Source organism: Oncorhynchus tshawytscha, linkage group LG13 (assembly GCF_018296145.1).
Source record: "Oncorhynchus tshawytscha isolate Ot180627B linkage group LG13, Otsh_v2.0, whole genome shotgun sequence".
NCBI classification, from domain to species: Eukaryota; Metazoa; Chordata; class Actinopteri; order Salmoniformes; family Salmonidae; genus Oncorhynchus; species Oncorhynchus tshawytscha.
The window spans coordinates 36,692,712-36,710,569 of NC_056441.1; the positions used below are offsets into that span (position 1 = coordinate 36,692,712).

The window sequence follows — 17,858 nt, forward strand, 5'->3', positions numbered from 1 at the left end:
CTCTCAGGAATTGAATCATTTTATTTCTCAAATGTGTACTGTCACAGTTTACATCACAGCCTTGACATACACAATAAAATAAAGATTGATCATACAAAATGTAATTATAATAGTAGCTATGATAACATTTATCGTAGCTATACTAATACACTTGCACTACGATTTAGATCAATTCATTTGTTGACTTCCAGTCCCACTTTCATTTCGCTTCACGTTTTGTGCGCCGTCTTGTTGACCTTCGACCGTTTCGTTTGAGGCCAAAGAAGGAATGCAAAAATACAGAATGACAAGCATCCAATAGGCCTCACGATGAAAACTCACTGAATAGATATACATTAACAGTACTGTATGCATGGAATGTTGTCTTTCAATACAAATATTTGACAAAAAAACAACTACTTTCAACTGACAGATAGCTTCGCAGGACAGAAAAAAAGGATGACAAATCCAGCTTTCATTTGTATACAATGTGTTTATTCCCGAACACAAGAAAATAAGTAGACACATACATGTGTATAAAATGATAAAAGGGAAATAAAGCCACTATTGGATGATCATGTGGATGATTAGGGTTCTATCCAATTGGATATGACCTTTTCCAACCAAAGTCACTGTTCAACTCAAGAAACCCAGGGGAAAATGACAACTTTGATGTTTGCAGTCAGTAATGTCATATGAATGAATTTGAATATGGCTCTAGTTTGTTTTTCGAAAGTGTCTGTTGGAGGCCAAGTGTTCAAGAAACAAACAAATCATTTAATAAATAAATAAATACAATAAATAGGATAATAAATTAATTTAAAAAATACAATAGAACTTTAAATAAGACTTTAAAAAGTGACTGTTGTTATGGTTACTTTTGCTGAAGGACCTCACCTCATCTTCACACAAAACATGCCCGCTCACACACACACACACACACACTTCCTGAAAGCATCTCTACAAGCATCCTGTTCTTTATGGGTACGTGTCCCACTGTAGGCTTTTGTAATGATTGTACAAATATTGCTATCAGGTCTTCTTAACCCTCCGTCCATCCCTCTCAGAGCCTTTTGAGTCAAGCATAAGGAACGCGAGCATTGATAATAACCTGGTCAGCGTAACTGAAAACGGACAGCACAAGAGCAAAATCACACAAGACCTAAATGGATCTAACTCCTACGATCCCCGCTAAGTTCCCCACTCTTGAAAGGACCTAAATGAAAATCGAATCAACCAAAATGGAATGTTTTTCCATGAAAAATTATTTCAAAATACTTATATTTTGCCTTGCTTAATTTCTTACATATCGTTCCATACACCTAAATTGGACATGTACATTATATTAACCATTGTAGATATTGGGGTTGAGGAAGGTGAGCTGGGCAGGTTGTAGCTTTTCAAAAAAGGAAAGGATTGTTGTTCTGTTGAAGAGGCTCTCCCATCCCGGTGTCCAAAACCATGTGTGGCTGCAAAGGGACCCCGCGTCCCATTGGAGGAGTGGAAGCTCCCAAGTGGGCCACTGCAGAGTGACCTGCCTGAGGAATCACCCCCGGACAATTGGGTTGTACCATCACAGCTCCAAAACAGGGGGGTGCCATCTGAGGACCCATTGCAGGCATAGCCAGGCCAGGACGAGGCATGCCCAGGGAATGGGATGATAGCTGGGATAAAGGAGTCCCCAGCATGGTGTTGGGGGACCGAAAGCTGGGGTGGGTAACACCGTAGGACATAGCGGTGGAACCAAAAAGGCTGGAGTTTGGGGGGATTGTAGTACGAGACACGCCAGCAATGGACGTGACTCTGCCCATAGGGCCTGGGCCTTGTAAAACGCCTGGGAAATTAGGAAAGGCAAAAGAAATGTGGCAAGAGAGGGAGGAGGAGGGATACACAGTACAAAACATTCCAAGAGAGTGTAGAACAGAGGGAGGAGTGAAAAGGTTACATATTTAAAATATATACAGTACCAGTCAAGCTTGGACACACCTAATCATTCCAGGATTTTTCTTTATGTGACTATTTTCTACATTGTAGAATAACAGTGAAGACATCAAAACGATGAAATAACACATATAGAATCATGTAGTAACCAAAAACAAGTGTTAAACAAATCTAAATATATTTCATATTTGAGATTCTTCAAAGTAGCCACACTTTGCCTTGATGACAGCTTTGCATACTCTTGGCATTCTCTCAACCAGCTTCATGAGGTAGTCACCTGGAATGCATTTAAATTAACAGGTGTGCCTTGATCAAAGTTATATTGTGGCATTTCTTTTCTTCTTAATGTGTTTGAGCCAATCAGTTGTGTTGTGTCAAGAACTTTGAAAGTTTCTTCAAGTGCAGTCGCAAAAAACCATCAAGCGCAATGATGAAACTGGCTCTCATGAGGACCGCCACAGGTGTGGGGGTGCTTTGCTGGTGACACTGTCAGTGATTTATTTAGAATTCAAGGCACACTTTACCAGCATGGCTACCACAGCATTCTGCTGTGATACGCCATCCCATCTGGTTTGCACTTAGGGGTACTATCATTTGCTTTTCAATAGGACAATGAACCAACACACCTCAGGCGGTGTAAGGGCTATTTGACCAAGAAGAAGGGTGATGGAGTGCTGCATCAGATGACCTGGCCTCAACAAATCACACAACCTCAACCCAATTGAGATGGTTTGGGATGAGTTGGACCACAGAGTGAAGGAAAAGCAGCCAACAAGTGCTCAACATGTGGGAACTCCTTCAAGACTGTTAGAAAAGCATTCCAGGTGAAGCTGGTTGAGAGAATGCCAAGAGAGTGCAAAGCTGTCATCAAGGCAAAGGGTGGCTACTTTGAAAAATCTAAAATCTATCATATATTTTGATTTGTCGATCACTTTTTTGGGTTACTACATGATTCTATATGTGTTATTTCATAGTTTTGATGTCTACACTATTATTCTACAATGTAGAAAATAGTAAAAATAAAGAAAAACCCTTGAATGAGTAGGTGTCCAAACTTTTGACTGGTACTGTAAGTGACTACAACTACCGATGCTGACCCACACAACAGTTATCCACTATAGGGGTAGGAAGACCTAGTCAAAACACTGAATCACAAGCACTGCTTTAAATGAATGGATAAATATATATTCCCTCTCTCTCTCCCCTGGTCTCTCTTTCATTTACCCGTCCTTACTTTGTTGCTTGGCAAGGACGTTGAGGGGGGGTTGTTTGGGTTCGGAGGAGAGGAGTGAGTCCATGTTCACGAGTGAAGCTCCTGCGCCAAGGAACGAAGCTGGCGATTTGTTGTTTTCGTCTGCGGCGGCTCCATTGTCTGTAGAGAGAGAGCAAATATTATTGTGATATACAATAAGAGATCTTGAAGATTTCGCCAAACACTAGAGGAATCATTGCCTATGGGTGGGAAGTATAAATATGAGCAAGGATGGGTTTCACCAGACAAGGATGTGTTAAGTATAGTTGTTGGAGACAGACAGAGGGAAGACAGATGGAGTGCTAGCACACAAAGAAAAACAATGAATGGATTCTGTGAGCGTAACCGAACATGCTTGACTGAAAAAGGGAATACAGCGTTTAACTAAGGGACTTAGGAATCCAAAAAAACCATCTTACCCCAGGACACATCAATTGCCGACTAGCCCAGAGAAAGAAAAAGGAGCACTCAGATATCTGCATGCAAGGATGTTTGAGGCTTATTGCCAGGACAAAAAGACAGGCTTACATTGCGGCGTGTGTCAGACGCCTTCCTCAGAGCTTGGAGCTTTTTAGCCTTTAGGAAGCATACATTACTACAGTACATTACCTGTGCCATTACTTGGAGCTCCCCATGGGTCAGAGTTCATAGTGTCTGTAGTGGTGGAAGCTCCTCCATCTCCCCAGGGGTCACTTGTCGATGCTGTGTCTGTGGGAGCAGCAGTTGCACCCCAAGGGTCACTGGCGGTGGGCGGAGTCGATGCTGGAGGAAAGGGGAAGGGGTTAACTTTAGGATTGAGCCAAAATCTGTATTAAGAGCATGTGTGATGATGTCACAAGGTTATAACCATTACCAGTAGTTCACCAACTACTACTCAGACAGAGTTCAATGTGTAAAATTGGAGGGCCTGTTGTCCTGACAGTCTCTATGGGGGTCCCACAGGGTTCAATTCTCGGACCGACTCTTTTCTCTGTATATATCAACGATGTCGCTCTTGCTGCGGGTGATTCCCTGATCCACCTCTATGCAGACGACACCATTCTGTATACATCTGGCCCTTCTTTGGACACTGTGTTAACTAACCTCCAACCGAGCTTCAATGCCATACAACACTCCTTCCGTGGCCTCCAACTGCTCTTAAATGCTAGCAAAACCAAATGCATGCTTTTCAACCATTCACTGCCCGCACCCGCCTGTCCGACTAGCATCACTACTCTGGACGGTTCTGACCTAGAATACGTGGACAACTACAAATACCTAGGTGTCTGGATAGACTGTAAACTCTCCTTCCAGACTCATATCAAACATCTCCGATCCAAAATCAAATCTAGAATCGGCTTTGCAACAAAGCCTCCTTCACTCACGCCGTCAAACTTACCCTAGTAAAACTGACTATCCTACCGAACCTCGACTTCGAGCGATGTCATCTACAAAATAGCTTCCAATACTCTACTCAGCAAATTGGATGCAGTCTATCACAGTGCCATCTGTTTTGTTACCAAAGCGCCTTATACCACACACCATTGCGACCTGTATGCTCTAGTCGGCTGGCCCTCGCTACATATTTGTCGCCAGACCCACTGGCTCCAGGTCATCTACAAGTCTATGCTAGGTAAAGCTCCGCCTTATCTCAGCTCACGGGTCATGATAACAACACCCAGCCGTAGCACGCACTCCAGCAGGTATATCTCACTGGTCATCCCCAAAGTCAACACCACATTTGGCCGCCTTTCCTTCCAGTTCTCTGCTGCCAGTGACTGGAACGAATTGCAAAAATCGCTGAAGCTGGAGACTTACATTTCCCTCACTAACTTTAAACATCAGCTATCTGAGCAGCTAACCGATCGCTGCAGCTGTACATAGTCCATCTGTAAATAGCCCACCAAAATCTACCTACCTCATCCCCATATTGTTTTTATTTACTTTGTTGCACTTTTGCACACCAGTATCACTACTTACACACCATCATCTGCTCATCTATCACTCCAGTGTTAATCTGCTAAATTGTAATTACTTTGCTACTATGGCCTATTTATTGCCTTACCTCCTCATGCCATTTGCACACGCTGTATATAGACTTTCTTTTTTCCTATTGTGTTGACTGTACGCTTGTTTATTCCATGTAACTCTGTGTTGTCAGTGTTGTTGTTTCTGTCTCACTGCTTTGCTTCATCTTGGTCAGGACGCAGTTGTAAATGAGAACTTGTTCTCAACTAGCTTACCTGGTTAAATAAAGGTGAAATAAAAAACATAAAAAAATAACCATTACTCCTTACCTGGTGGTCCCCATGCGTCATCATCAGCCTTCGAGCCATCGCCAAATGGATCTGCGGGGGGAGAGGCAGCTGTGGTTCCCTCGTCTCCCCAGGGATCAGCCTTCTTTTCAGACGGTGGATTGGATGGAGCACCCCACGCATCTGAAGCCTCGGTTGGTGGACTGGATGGTGCCCTAAAAGGATCAGCACCTTTCGTTGGGTTATTCAATGGGGCCCCAAAAGGATCGGAATTGTCTTTTGGCATATTGGATGGTGCCGAAAATGGATCCTCTGTTGGTGCCCCAAACAGATCGGCTCCATCTTTAGACATATTAGATGGTCCTGAAAAGGGATCCTCTTTTGGTGCCCCAAACGGATCAGAACCACCTTTTGGTGTATTGGATGGTGCTGAAAAGGGATCATCTTTTGGTCCCCCAAACGGATCAGATCCACCTTTTGGTGTATTGGATGGTGCTGAAAAGGGATCATCTTTTGGTGCCCCAAACAGATCGGAACCACCTTTTGGTGTATTGGATGGTGCTGAAAAGGGATCATCTTTTGGTGCCCCAAACAGATCGGAACCATCTTTTGATGTATTGGATGGTGCTGAAAAGGGATCATCTTTTGGTGCCCCAAACGGATCAGCTTCAACTTTAGATGATGCATTGGATGGTGCAGAAAATGGATCAGAACCATCTATTGTAGCCGCAAAAGGATCTGAACCATCTGTTGGGGCACTGGCTGGTGCCGCAAAAGGATCTGCTTCTTCTGTTGTAGCATTAGATGGTGCACCCCATGCATCCTCGGATGGAGCTTTGGATGATCCGCCCCATGCATCCTCGGATGGAGCTTTGGACGCAACCCCCCAAGGATCAGGAGCGGGTGTCTTGGCTGCTGCACCCCATGCATCCTCCTCTGATGGCGCATCTGCCCCGCAAAAGGCGTCAGCAACTTTTCCTGCTTTGGCGGCATCCTCCCACTCAAGCTCTTCCTTGGTCATCTTCGACTGCAATTACATAAGTGATTGGACAATCATGATGTCAAACACACATTTATTTGGTCGATGATCCAAAATTGTCCTAAGTGTACAATAATTTACTGAAGGCGTCTTTGAGTCCAAATAAAGGGAGAAATCAGACTATTGAAGTGTAAAACTAACCCTTCGTTCCTCCTCTTTTTTCTGGGCCTCTAGTCTCAGTTTTTCTTGCTTCTTGGCCTCAAAGCTGGCGGCGAGATCAGCCACAGACGGGATGTTGGCCAGGGAGGGGAGCCCGGTGGCTCCTGGGACATACACTGGCTTGTAGTTGGGGTCCTTGGGGTCGTTGGGGTCGTCCGAGGAGGCTGTGGGAAGAGCACAATAAGATATAGCATGATAAGATACATTATTATGTCAAGCAGGGTTGGGGGTCAATTCAGGTTTCAACTGAAGAAATTGCTTTCTGTGAGATTCTCCAGGAATGTTTTTAAGAGAAATGGGTCAAATGAAGTCTCTCAAAATGTTGAGTCTGTGCTCTAATGCTCACCAGTGGCGTTCTTTGAGATCTTGTCTCTGGTCTTGAGCGCAGACTCTCGCTCTTCCTTTAGTTTCTCGTCGTCCTCCATAAGAACCAGTACTACCTTGGCCTTCTCCCTCACGTTCACCCCCTGTGAAGGATAGCATGAGCAGACATTAGTACGTACCACTAGACAGCTCTCTTTCCGGAGCACGGGGCTCCCTAAGTGTAACTGTGCCAAATTTGTATGGGAAAGCTCAATATCAGAAAAGAAGTGGTCAGTGTATGAATGACAAAGCACTGTGTTAGCTTAGATGTTAGTAGAGCCAGATACTTCCAAGCCTCACTCACTTATTGGACTGGTTTCCCCCGGACCAGTTTACACCTATTCCTGTTCGACAAAGCACTTTCGCTGGAGATTTTCTGAATGTACTAATCATAAAAGTTATGCTCGTTTTGTCATTTTTATTAGGATCCCCATTAGCTAAAGCCACAACGCTAGCTAATCTTCCTGGGGTCCAACACCAATTAACAAGACATTACAAACAACCACAAATCAAGACTTCAAACATTCAACAAGTAGACAATACAGATAATTAAAATACCTGACAGGAAACACATTTAACATTCAGTTGATACTTTCTACTTCCTGTCCAGTGATATGGTCTACCACATTCGATGTTCTTTTATTTTTTTCTTGAAGGTGGATTTACTTTTTGCCTGAGAAATATGGATTGGTAAAAAGTTCCATTTAGCTATAGCGCGTAGATTTAAATAAAACTGATAAAACTGTAGATTTAAGGCGATTTGTCCTTGGCTTGAGTTGTTTTAGCTGCCCTGAATTTGCCTGTCTGGTTTGGTGGTTATGCGTGTGGCTAGTATGTACTAATTGGACTGAGAAATACTGTGTTTTTAAAAATTTTAAATATAGCATTCCTTAAGAAAATCAGAAGACTAGATAGTAATTTGTTTTTAACGTGAAGCCACGAGAGATTCTGATGCATTTTAATATTATTCGTTCAGTTAGAGCAATGAAGAGATAACCTGGAGATAAAAGGTATGCCAATGGTAATTTTGAATACGTAAATTCACTCACTGTTCATTTCTCAAGTGGGGAGGCTTCAAAAGTAATACCTTGGAGATGGAACCTGCATATCAGAGGAGTTGGTGGGACAAACATGCATTTAGCTTTAGTACCTGATCTTTTCCATCCTTGTCCTGGAAACGGAACTCTGTTAGCGCTTTCACAATGTAGATGTTGTCCTTCATCGTATTCAGAACACGGTCTGAGCCTGTCTTCAACAGGTTCTCCAGCAGGGTCAACGACTGCAGTTGGGGGATGGGAGTAAAAAAATTAAATAGGGAATCAAGACGACCATCCCCTACTCCTTTAAAATACTCTCTGAAACTTGATCCCTGCATGGAGCAATCGTCAGAAGGAAAATAAATACAATCATTCATAAAAATGTAAGATGGCACCATAGTGAAAGCCAAGATGTGCCAGAGAAATATGGCGAAGAGGGGAGCGTTTGTATGAAATTACAAGCGGATTGTAAAAGTTGAGAAAGATGACAAAACATACAGTATCAGTCAAAAGTTTGGACACACCCACTCATTGCAGGGTTTTTCTTTATTTTTTACATTGTAGAATAATAGTGAAGACATCAAAACTATGAAATAAAACATGAAATCATGTAGTAACCAAAAAAAGTGTAATTTGTGTAATTTCTTTCCTTTTTAATGCGTTTGAGGCAATCAGTTGTGTTGTGACAAGGTAGGGGTGGCATACAGAAGATAGCCCTATTTGGCAAAAGACCAAGTCCATACTATTGCAAGAACAGCTCAAATAAGAAGAGAGAAACAACAGCCCATCATTGTTTTAAGACATGAAGGTTAGTCAATCTGGGAAATTTCAAGAACTTCGAAAGTGCAGTCACAAAAATCATCAAGACGGAACTGGCTCTCATGAGGACAGCCACAGGAAAGGAAGACCCAGAGTTACCTCTGCTGCATGGGATAAGTTCATTAGTGTTACCAGCTTTAGAAATTGCAGCCCAAATAAATGCTTCACAGAGTTCAAGTAACAGACACATCTCAACATCCACTGTTCAGAGGAGACTGCGTGTATCTGGCCTTCATGGTCTATTTGCTGCAAAGAAACCACTACTAAAGGACACCAATAAGAAGAAGAGACCTGCATGGGCCAAGAAACACGAGCAATGGACATTAGACTGGTGGAAATCTGTCCTTTGGTCTGATGAGTCCAAAGTTAAGAATTCTGGTTCCAACCGTTGTGTCTTTGTGAGAAGCGGAGTTGCTTGACCTGCAACACGTACCAGTATTGTGGAAAAACTCAATAAATATAACAATTCCTAAAGCATCTAATCCCTCTGTGCTGAATGACTACCGTCTTGTCGCCTTGACATCCTTAGCAATGAAATGCGTTAAGAAAATTGTGAAAAAGTAATATTCTCAGCGTCACCCAGAAGCTCCTCGACCCATTTCAGTTTGCCTGTCAGCCCAGCAGAGGAGTTGATGATGCCATTCTTACACTCCTCAACATGGTCTATAGACATCGACAGGGTGCCAAATCACATGTCAGGGTTTTGTTTTTTGGCTTTTCTTCTGCCTCCAGCTTTACATTCTGGCAGAGACACATTTGGGACTTCTCCTTAGACGGGGGGCTGGTTTTGTGGCTGTTGGACTTCCTGAGCCAACGGTCACAGCGGTTCAAGGTGGATCCCCACGTGTGGGACATGCGCACCACCAACACAGGCTCTCCTCAGGGATGTGTTTTGTCCCCATTCCTGTACACTAATAGTTGTACTAGTTCCCATCCTGACAGACACCTCGTTAAGTTTGCTGATGATACTGCCTTGATCAGCCTGTTGCATGATGACGAGGAACATCATGGCCCGGTCCTAGATGACTTTGTAGAGTGGTGTGACCAATCACACATGGTCCTTAATACCAATAAGACCAAAGAGATGTACATAGACTTCAGGAAGCGTACAACACCTACCTCTGCAACATCTATCAGAGGTCAGAACATAGAGATTGTAGAGGAATATAAATATCTGTGTGTCCTCTTGGACAATAAGCTTCAGTGGAGTAAATGTACAGACCTGATCTACAAAAAGAGTCAACAGAGACTGTACTTTCTCAAAAAGCTTGGATCTTTTAATGTTAATTGTACTGACTCTGTTTTACAAATCTTTCATTGAGAGTATTTTACTTTTTGTATTGTTTGTTGGTTTGGCAATGCCACTGTCAGCAAGAGAAATATGGTACTTGGAGTCAAACAGACAGGCCTGGATGAGATCTTTAAGGTCAGGGCCCTCCACAAGGCTCACAAAATAATGTTAGACTCAAGCGACCCCCTGTACCCGGACTTTAAACTACTCCCCTCTGGGCGCAGGTATAAAGCACCCCTAGGCAGGAAAAACAGAACTAGACAATCATTTGTGCCAGGTGTGATATCCCTTCTAAATAACTCAGGCTAATGTTCCTATCGACCCAGTAAGGCCAGCAAGCTAGTCTATTTTTATTGGTATGCAACCGATACGAAAGTTGTGTTGTCAATTTGTTTTGTTATTTAAACGCCACTTTAAACGTGTACATGACACTGCAACAACATGTCCCCATGGGGACAATAAAGTCAGTAAAGTAGGTGAACGGATGATCTACACATGTGTGGTTCCCACCGTGAAGCATGGAGGACGAGGTGTGATGGTGCTTTGCTGGTGACACTGTCAGTGATTTATTTAGAAATCAAGGCACACTTAACCAGCATGGCTACCACAGCATTTGCAGCGATACACCATCCCATCTGGTGTGTGCTTATTGGGATTATCATTTACTTCCGGCGCCGACAGAGATGGCCGCCTTTCGCGTTCTAGGAAACTATGCAGTTTTTTGTTTTTTTTACGTGTTATTTCTTACAATAGTACCCCAGGTCATCTTAGGTTTCTTTACATACAGCCGACAAGAACTACTGAATATAAGATCAGCGTCAACTCACCATCAGTACGACCAAGAATATGTTTTTCGCGACGCGGATCCTGTGTTCTGCCTTACAACCAGTGTAACCGAGTGGATCACATGCAGCGACCAAAAAAAAAAACGACTCAGAAAAAGAGGGAAACGAAGCGGTCTTCTGGTCAGACTCCGGAGACGGGCACATCGTGCACCACTCCCTAGCATTCTTCTTGCCAATGTCCAGTCTCTTGACAACAAGGTTGATGAAATCCGAGCAAGGGTAGCATTCCAGAGGGACATCAGAGACTGTAACGTTCTCTGCTTCACGGAAACATGGCTAACTGGAGAGACGCAATCCGAAGCGGTGCAGCCAGCGGGTTTCTCCACGCATCGCGCCGACAGAAACAAACATCTTTCTGGTAAGAAGAGGGGCGGGGGCGTATGTCTTATGGCCAACGTGACATGGTGTGATGAAAGAAACATACAGCTCAAATCCTTCTGTTCACCTGATTTAGAATTCCTCACAATCAAATGTAGACCGCATTATCTACCAAGAGAATTCTCTTCGATTATAATCACAGCCGTATATATCCCCCAAGCAGACACATCGATGGCTCTGAACGAACTTTATTTAACTCTCTGCAAACTGGAAACGATTTATCCGGGAGGCTGCATTCATTGTAGCTGGGGATTTTAACAAGGCTAATCTGAAAACAAGACTCCCTAAATTTTATCAGCATATCGATTGCGCAACCAGGGGTGGAAAGACCCTGGATCATTGTTACTCTAACTTCCGCGACGCATATAAGGCCCTGCTCCGCCCCCTTTCGGAAAAGCTGACCACGACTCCATTTTGTTGATCCCTGCCTACAGACAGAAACTAAAACAAGAAGCTCCCACGCTGAGGTCTGTCCAACGCTGGTCCGACCAAGCTGACTCCACACTCCAAGACTGCTTCCATCACGTGGACTGGGGAGATGTTTCAGTATTGCGTCAGACAACAACATTGACGAATACGCTGATACGGTGTGCAGTTCATTAGAACGTGCGTTGAAGATGTCGTTCCCATAGCAACGATTAAAACATTCCCTAACCAGAAACCGTGGATTGATGGCAGCATTCGTGTGAAACTGAAGGCACGAACCACTGCTTTTAATCAGGGCAAGGTGTCTGGTAACATGGCTGAATACAAACAGTGCAGCTATTCCCTCCGCAAGGCTATCAAACAAGCTAAGCGCCAGTACAGAGACAAAGTAGAATCTCAATTCAACGGCTCAGACACAAGAGGTATGTGGCAGGGTCTACAGTCAATCACGGACTACAGGAAGAAACCCAGCCCAGTCACGGACCAGGATGTCTTGCTCCCAGGCAGACTAAATAACTTTTTGCCCGCTTTGAGGACAATACAGTGCCACTGACACGGCCTGCAACGGAAACATGCGGTCTCTCCTTCACTGCAGCCGAAGTGAGTAAGACATTTAAACGTGTTAACCCTCGCAAGGCTGCAGGCCCAGACGGCATCCCCAGCCGCGCCCTCAGAGCATGCGCAGACCAGCTGGCCGGTGTGTTTACGGTCATATTCAATCAATCCCTATACCAGTCTGCTGTTCCCACATGCTTCAAGAGGGCCACCATTGTTCCTGTTCCCAAGAAAGCTAAGGTAACTGAGCTAAACGACTACCGCCCGTAGCACTCACATCCGTCATCATGAAGTGCTTTGAGAGACTAGTCAAGGACCATATCACCTCCACCCTACCTGACACCCTTGACCCACTCCAATTTGCTTACCGCCCAAATAGGTCCACAGACGATGCAATCTCAACCACACTGCACACTGCCCTAACCCATCTGGACAAGAGGAATACCTATGTGAGAATGCTGTTCATCGACTACAGCTCGGCATTCAACACCATAGTACCCTCCAAGCTCGTCATCAAGCTCGAGACCCTGGGTCTCGACCCCGCCCTGTGCAACTGGGTACTGGACTTCCTGACGGGCCGCCCCCAGGTGGTGAGGGTAGGCAACAACATCTCCTCCCCGCTGATCCTCAACACTGGGGCCCCACAAGGGTGCGTTCTGAGCCCTCTCCTGTACTCCCTGTTCACCCACGACTGCGTGGCCATGCACGCCTCCAACTCAATCATCAAGTTTGCGGACGACACAACAGTGGTAGGCTTGATTACCAACAACGACGAGACGGCCTACAGGGAGGAGGTGAGGGCCCTCGGAGTGTGGTGTCAGGAAAATAACCTCACACTCAACGTCAACAAAACTAAGGAGATGATTGTGGACTTCAGGAAACAGCAGAGGGAACACCCCCATCCACATCGATGGAACAGTAGTGGAGAGGGTAGCAAGTTTTAAGTTCCTCGGCATACACATCACAGACAAACTGAATTGGTCCACTCACACAGACAGCATCGTGAGGAAGGCGCAGCAGCGCCTCTTCAACCTCAGGAGGCTGAAGAAATTCGGCTTGTCACCAAAAGCACTCACAAACTTCTACAGATGCACAATCGAGAGCATCCTGGCGGGCTGTATCACCGCCTGGTATGGCAACTGCACCGCCCTCAACCGTAAGGCTCTCCAGAGGGTAGTGAGGTCTGCACAACGCATCACCGGGGGCAAACTACCTGCCCTCCAGGACACCTACACCACCCGATGCTACAGGAAGGCCATAAAGATCATCAAGGACATCAACCACCCGAGCCACTGCCTGTTCACCCCGCTGCCATCCAGAAGGCGAGGTCAGTACAGGTGCATCAAAGCTGGGACCGAGAGACTGAAAAACAGCTTCTATCTCAAGGCCATCAGACTGTTAAACAGCCACCACTAACATTGAGTGGCTACTGCCAACACACTGTCAATGACACTGACTCTACTCCAGCCACTTCAATCATGGGAATCGATGGGAAATGATGTAAATATATCACTAGCCACTTTAAACAATGCTACCTTATATAATGTTACTTACCCTACATTGTTCATCTCATATGCATACGTTGATACTGTACTCTATATCATCGACTGCATCCTTATGTAATACATGTATCACTAGCCACTTTAACTATGCCACTTGGTTTACATACTTATCTCATATGTATATACTGTACTCGATATCATCTACTGTATCTTGCCTATGCTGCTCTGTACCATCACTCATTCATATATCCTTATGTACATATTCTTTATCCCCTTACACTGTGTATGACAGTAGTTTTTTTGGAATTGTTAGTTAGATTACTTGCTCGTTATTACTGCATTGTCGGAACTAGAAGCACAAGCATTTCGCTACACTCGCATTAACATCTGCTAACCATGTGTATGTGACAAATAAAATGTGATTTGATTTGATTTGATTTGTTTTTCAACAGGACAATGACCCTAAACACACCACCAGGCTGTGTAAAGGCTGTTTTACCAAGGAGAGTGCTGCATCAGATGACCTGGCCTCCAAAATCATCCGACCTCAACCCAATTGAGATGGTTTGGGATAAGTTGGACCACAGAGTGAAGGAAAAGCATCCATCAAGTGCTCAGCATATGTGGGAACTGCTTCAAGACTGTTGGAAAAGCATTCCTCATAAAGCTGGTTGAGAGAATGCCAAGAGTGTGCAAAGCTGTCATCAAGGCAAAGGCTGGCTACTTTGAAGAATCAAAATATATTTTAGATTTGTTTAACACTTCTTTTTGTTACTATATGATTCATTATGTGTTATTTCATAGTTTATATGTCTTCCGTAATATTCTACAATGTAGAAAATAGTCAAAATAAAGAAAAACCCTTGACTGGTACCGTTTATGTCCGATGCCAATATAAATACTGTAGACTAAATGTATTTGTATCTGATTTGTGGCAAAAGAAACAAAATGAAAAAGAAAGTGTCAAATAATATAAAATAATATTTTCACAGTAAGAGGAATAATGTTTTTTTTTTATATTATATATATAATATATAATATATATATATATAATATATATATATATATATATATATATAATATATGTATATAATATATATATATAATATATATATAAATATATATATATATATATACTACATTTTTACAAAGCTCTCAACAACAAAAACCACCAACCTACTTGAATAAGAGAACATAATATTACAGAAAACATGGACTGAACAGAAATATAAACGCACCATTCATATACAAAGGCTTGATATCGACATTGTCATCTCTGAAAGGTACCCACACTGAAGTGATTGATACCAGTAACTCAAACTCAATGCGTCATAGCAATCCACCCCACCAAAGACAAGATAAATAAATAATTTGATGTGACGGAAAAAGAGAGAGGTGGGGTTCTATCCAGCACTGGTTGATGAACTGAGCTGTTCAGCAGGATAGCTCATCAATTATTCAGAATAAAGTTTCAGAATAAAGAGTAAAGTATGCATACAGCCAGTGAGCCATACAGTACGAACAACTTTGACGTTATGATGAGTAGATGTACTAATCTGTAGATTAAATTCTTGTATACACAATCTAAATCTTTCGAACTATAAATATGTGTGATTATACCCCTTTTGGCCTCACCTTGTAGATGTGCCTCCAGTTCTTGTCGTCTTTGAGGCGTTTCCACAGCATGGTCATGATCTCGTTGCAGGCCACCACATTGTAGGTGAGGTCCGAGATGTCGGCCATCTGCGAGCTGGAGGGGCCCCAGGGGTCATTGGAGGTGGCCTCCCTCACCTGACAGGCATACAGCAGTGTTAACACAGATTATTTTCCAGACGGAGAACAAAGGCTCACCTACTTGACCTAGATAGTTTGTGTGTATGCATTGATATGTAGGCTGCGTGTGCCTTTAAAAAAAAATGTATATAGTTCTGTCCTTGTCTAATGATGTTCTGTATAATGTCATTCTGTAATATGTTTCATATTTTGTGTGGACCCCAGGAAGAGTAGCTGCTGCTTTTGCAACAGCTAATGGGGATCCTTATAAAATACCAAATACCATCCAGGCCTTCTGGCACCAAACTTGTACTATATAATTGTAGGAAAAGACTGGTTTTAGAGTCACTGGTGTTATAGACAGGGGTAGCAGATGGAGGACCCATGCTCTGCTACAGAGGGTGTGTCTTATTTCAGAACGATGCTGCAAAGGCACTTCAGAATGCTGACAGTGTCAACTGAACAGCAGGGGTGGCCATTCTTACCCTACAAGGGCCAGTGTGGATGCAGGCTTTTGCCCGAGCCAAGCAGTACTAGCTCGATTCTGCTCAATTAAAGCCTTGATCCAGGATTGCATGTGTGCTACTAATTGGCTGGCACAAAAGCCTGAACCCACACTGGCCCTTGCAAGGTAAAACGACCCACCCGTGGTACTGCATTTAGAGTCGAGAAAGAGAGGGATAGAGTGAAGATGAAGGGAAGTATGCAAGGTAGTAGTGTGAGAGGAAGATGAGACAAATCAAGAGGAAGTCAGAGAACAAAAGGACAGAGAGCAAGAAAAGAGAGAGTGAAGGGTAAAGGAAAAGGGGGAAAGACGAGATGGAAAGTAAATCATATCCTTTACCTTGACCTCAGCCTCAGAGAAGTTCTGAACGAGGTTCTTCAATTGTCGGCGTAGCATAGAGGACGTCATGGTGCCTGATGGGGTGTCTCAAACCACAAGGACCTAGTCAGCATAAAGACTAGTAAGAGCATGTACACACACCTTTCACTCATATATTCACCATGACGCTTCTGTCTTGCCTCGCGTAACACCAGACATGTACGCGTCTGTAACACAGGAGAAGCTGCTTGGCACTTAACCCAAATCATGCTGCTTATACCTCTGTTTACCTATTGAAATACAACTGACTGGGGGTGATGTCAAAGAAGTGGGTCTCTCTTTCGATCTGCTCTCACTGGATGCTCATTCTGTTCGTCTCTCTCCACGACAACATTGGGTCCCAGCACACACAGATCTGGGGGAAAAAATGATCCTAAAAAGGGAGCAAAGCAATGACACAGCTATAGGCTATTGAAGAAGCAACTTCACATTGGCATGCCACTGGGCAACATATTGTACCACCCAGTTATGCAATGGTTAGCTTTGTGTTTTTAAATGTAAATACCAAACAGAAAAATGCCAAAGGTAGCCTAGTAACTAGACATCGTCATGATTGTAACCAAATCAACACCATTCACGTTAGCAAAAAGGCTAAACTAGCTTAGTGGCTAGCTAGCTTCATGCAACGCCAATGTAATGCCGACAAAATCCAGGATCTACAGTGCCACAGATTAGCTATGCACCCGAGTAGGCTACTGTCGATTTAGCATGCTACTTGGCAATATTCTTATTGAAGAACAGTAATTGCGATAGATCAACCAAGCTAGTGTCTGCATCACGATTCAGAACCATGGACAGCTACCGTAGCTAGCCAACGTCAGTGCATCTTCATGGCTGTCGAATGTTGTTTTCCTCCAAGCTTTAGCGTAGCAAGCAATCTAACCAGTTAGCTATAAATGACAGCCGTCCAATAACAACGACAGCTTGGAAAATATAGCTTTGATAAACTTCTAAGGACAACGGACACTTTTAAGATAACATGCTTCCATTGGGTATCCATTTTTCATATGATTTTGCGTGTATTTGAAAGGAATACGAACCTTCGGGATGCTTTCAGGGATCTGCAAAGAACTACAATTTCCGCTTCCGTCTGCAATCCGCACCTGACCTGTCTAAAAGAGCACTCCCCCTACTTAATAATCACGAGAACGTTACATTGTTGTCAATAAAATTAAACAACGTGGCAATGATGTAACATTGTCTCTATTGAGACTGAAACAAATACTATGTTTGCTTCTTTGTTTTGTCCACAAATGAACTGATTATTCTTGGGAGCCGTCTTGCCTGTTTCTCATAAAGTACGTGTTTATTGAGCATTTTCTGGGTCTCAAAAGTATACATGAACAGATGTTTGCCATATTTACCAATGCCATCTATTGGGT

General features: G+C 43.5%; 1 protein-coding gene across 3 annotated transcripts; it reads right to left on the minus strand.

The window, feature by feature from the left end:
* Position 1: 1 nt before the first annotated feature.
* Positions 2-17,579, minus strand: LOC112264844 (epsin-1). 3 transcript variants are annotated; one of them, XM_024441713.2, is made up of 11 exons: positions 17,517-17,579; positions 16,707-16,849; positions 16,438-16,539; positions 15,456-15,611; positions 8,118-8,246; positions 6,951-7,071; positions 6,587-6,768; positions 5,449-6,433; positions 3,782-3,934; positions 3,155-3,292; positions 2-1,813 (listed from the first exon to the last, which is right to left on the minus strand). In XM_024441713.2, exons 3-11 carry the CDS (start codon positions 16,504-16,506, stop codon positions 1,380-1,382), a joined length of 2,367 nt encoding a protein of 788 aa, XP_024297481.1. In that variant the 5' UTR covers positions 16,507-16,539; positions 16,707-16,849; positions 17,517-17,579; the 3' UTR covers positions 2-1,379. The 3 variants fall into 3 exon arrangements, with proteins under 3 accessions (XP_024297481.1, XP_024297482.1, XP_024297485.1); XM_024441714.2 differs by having other exon boundaries at positions 16,707-16,831; positions 17,517-17,577; XM_024441717.2 differs by lacking the exon at positions 2-1,813 and adding an exon at positions 3,592-3,613 and having other exon boundaries at positions 3,202-3,292.
* Between the last annotated feature and the right edge of the window lie 279 nt (positions 17,580-17,858).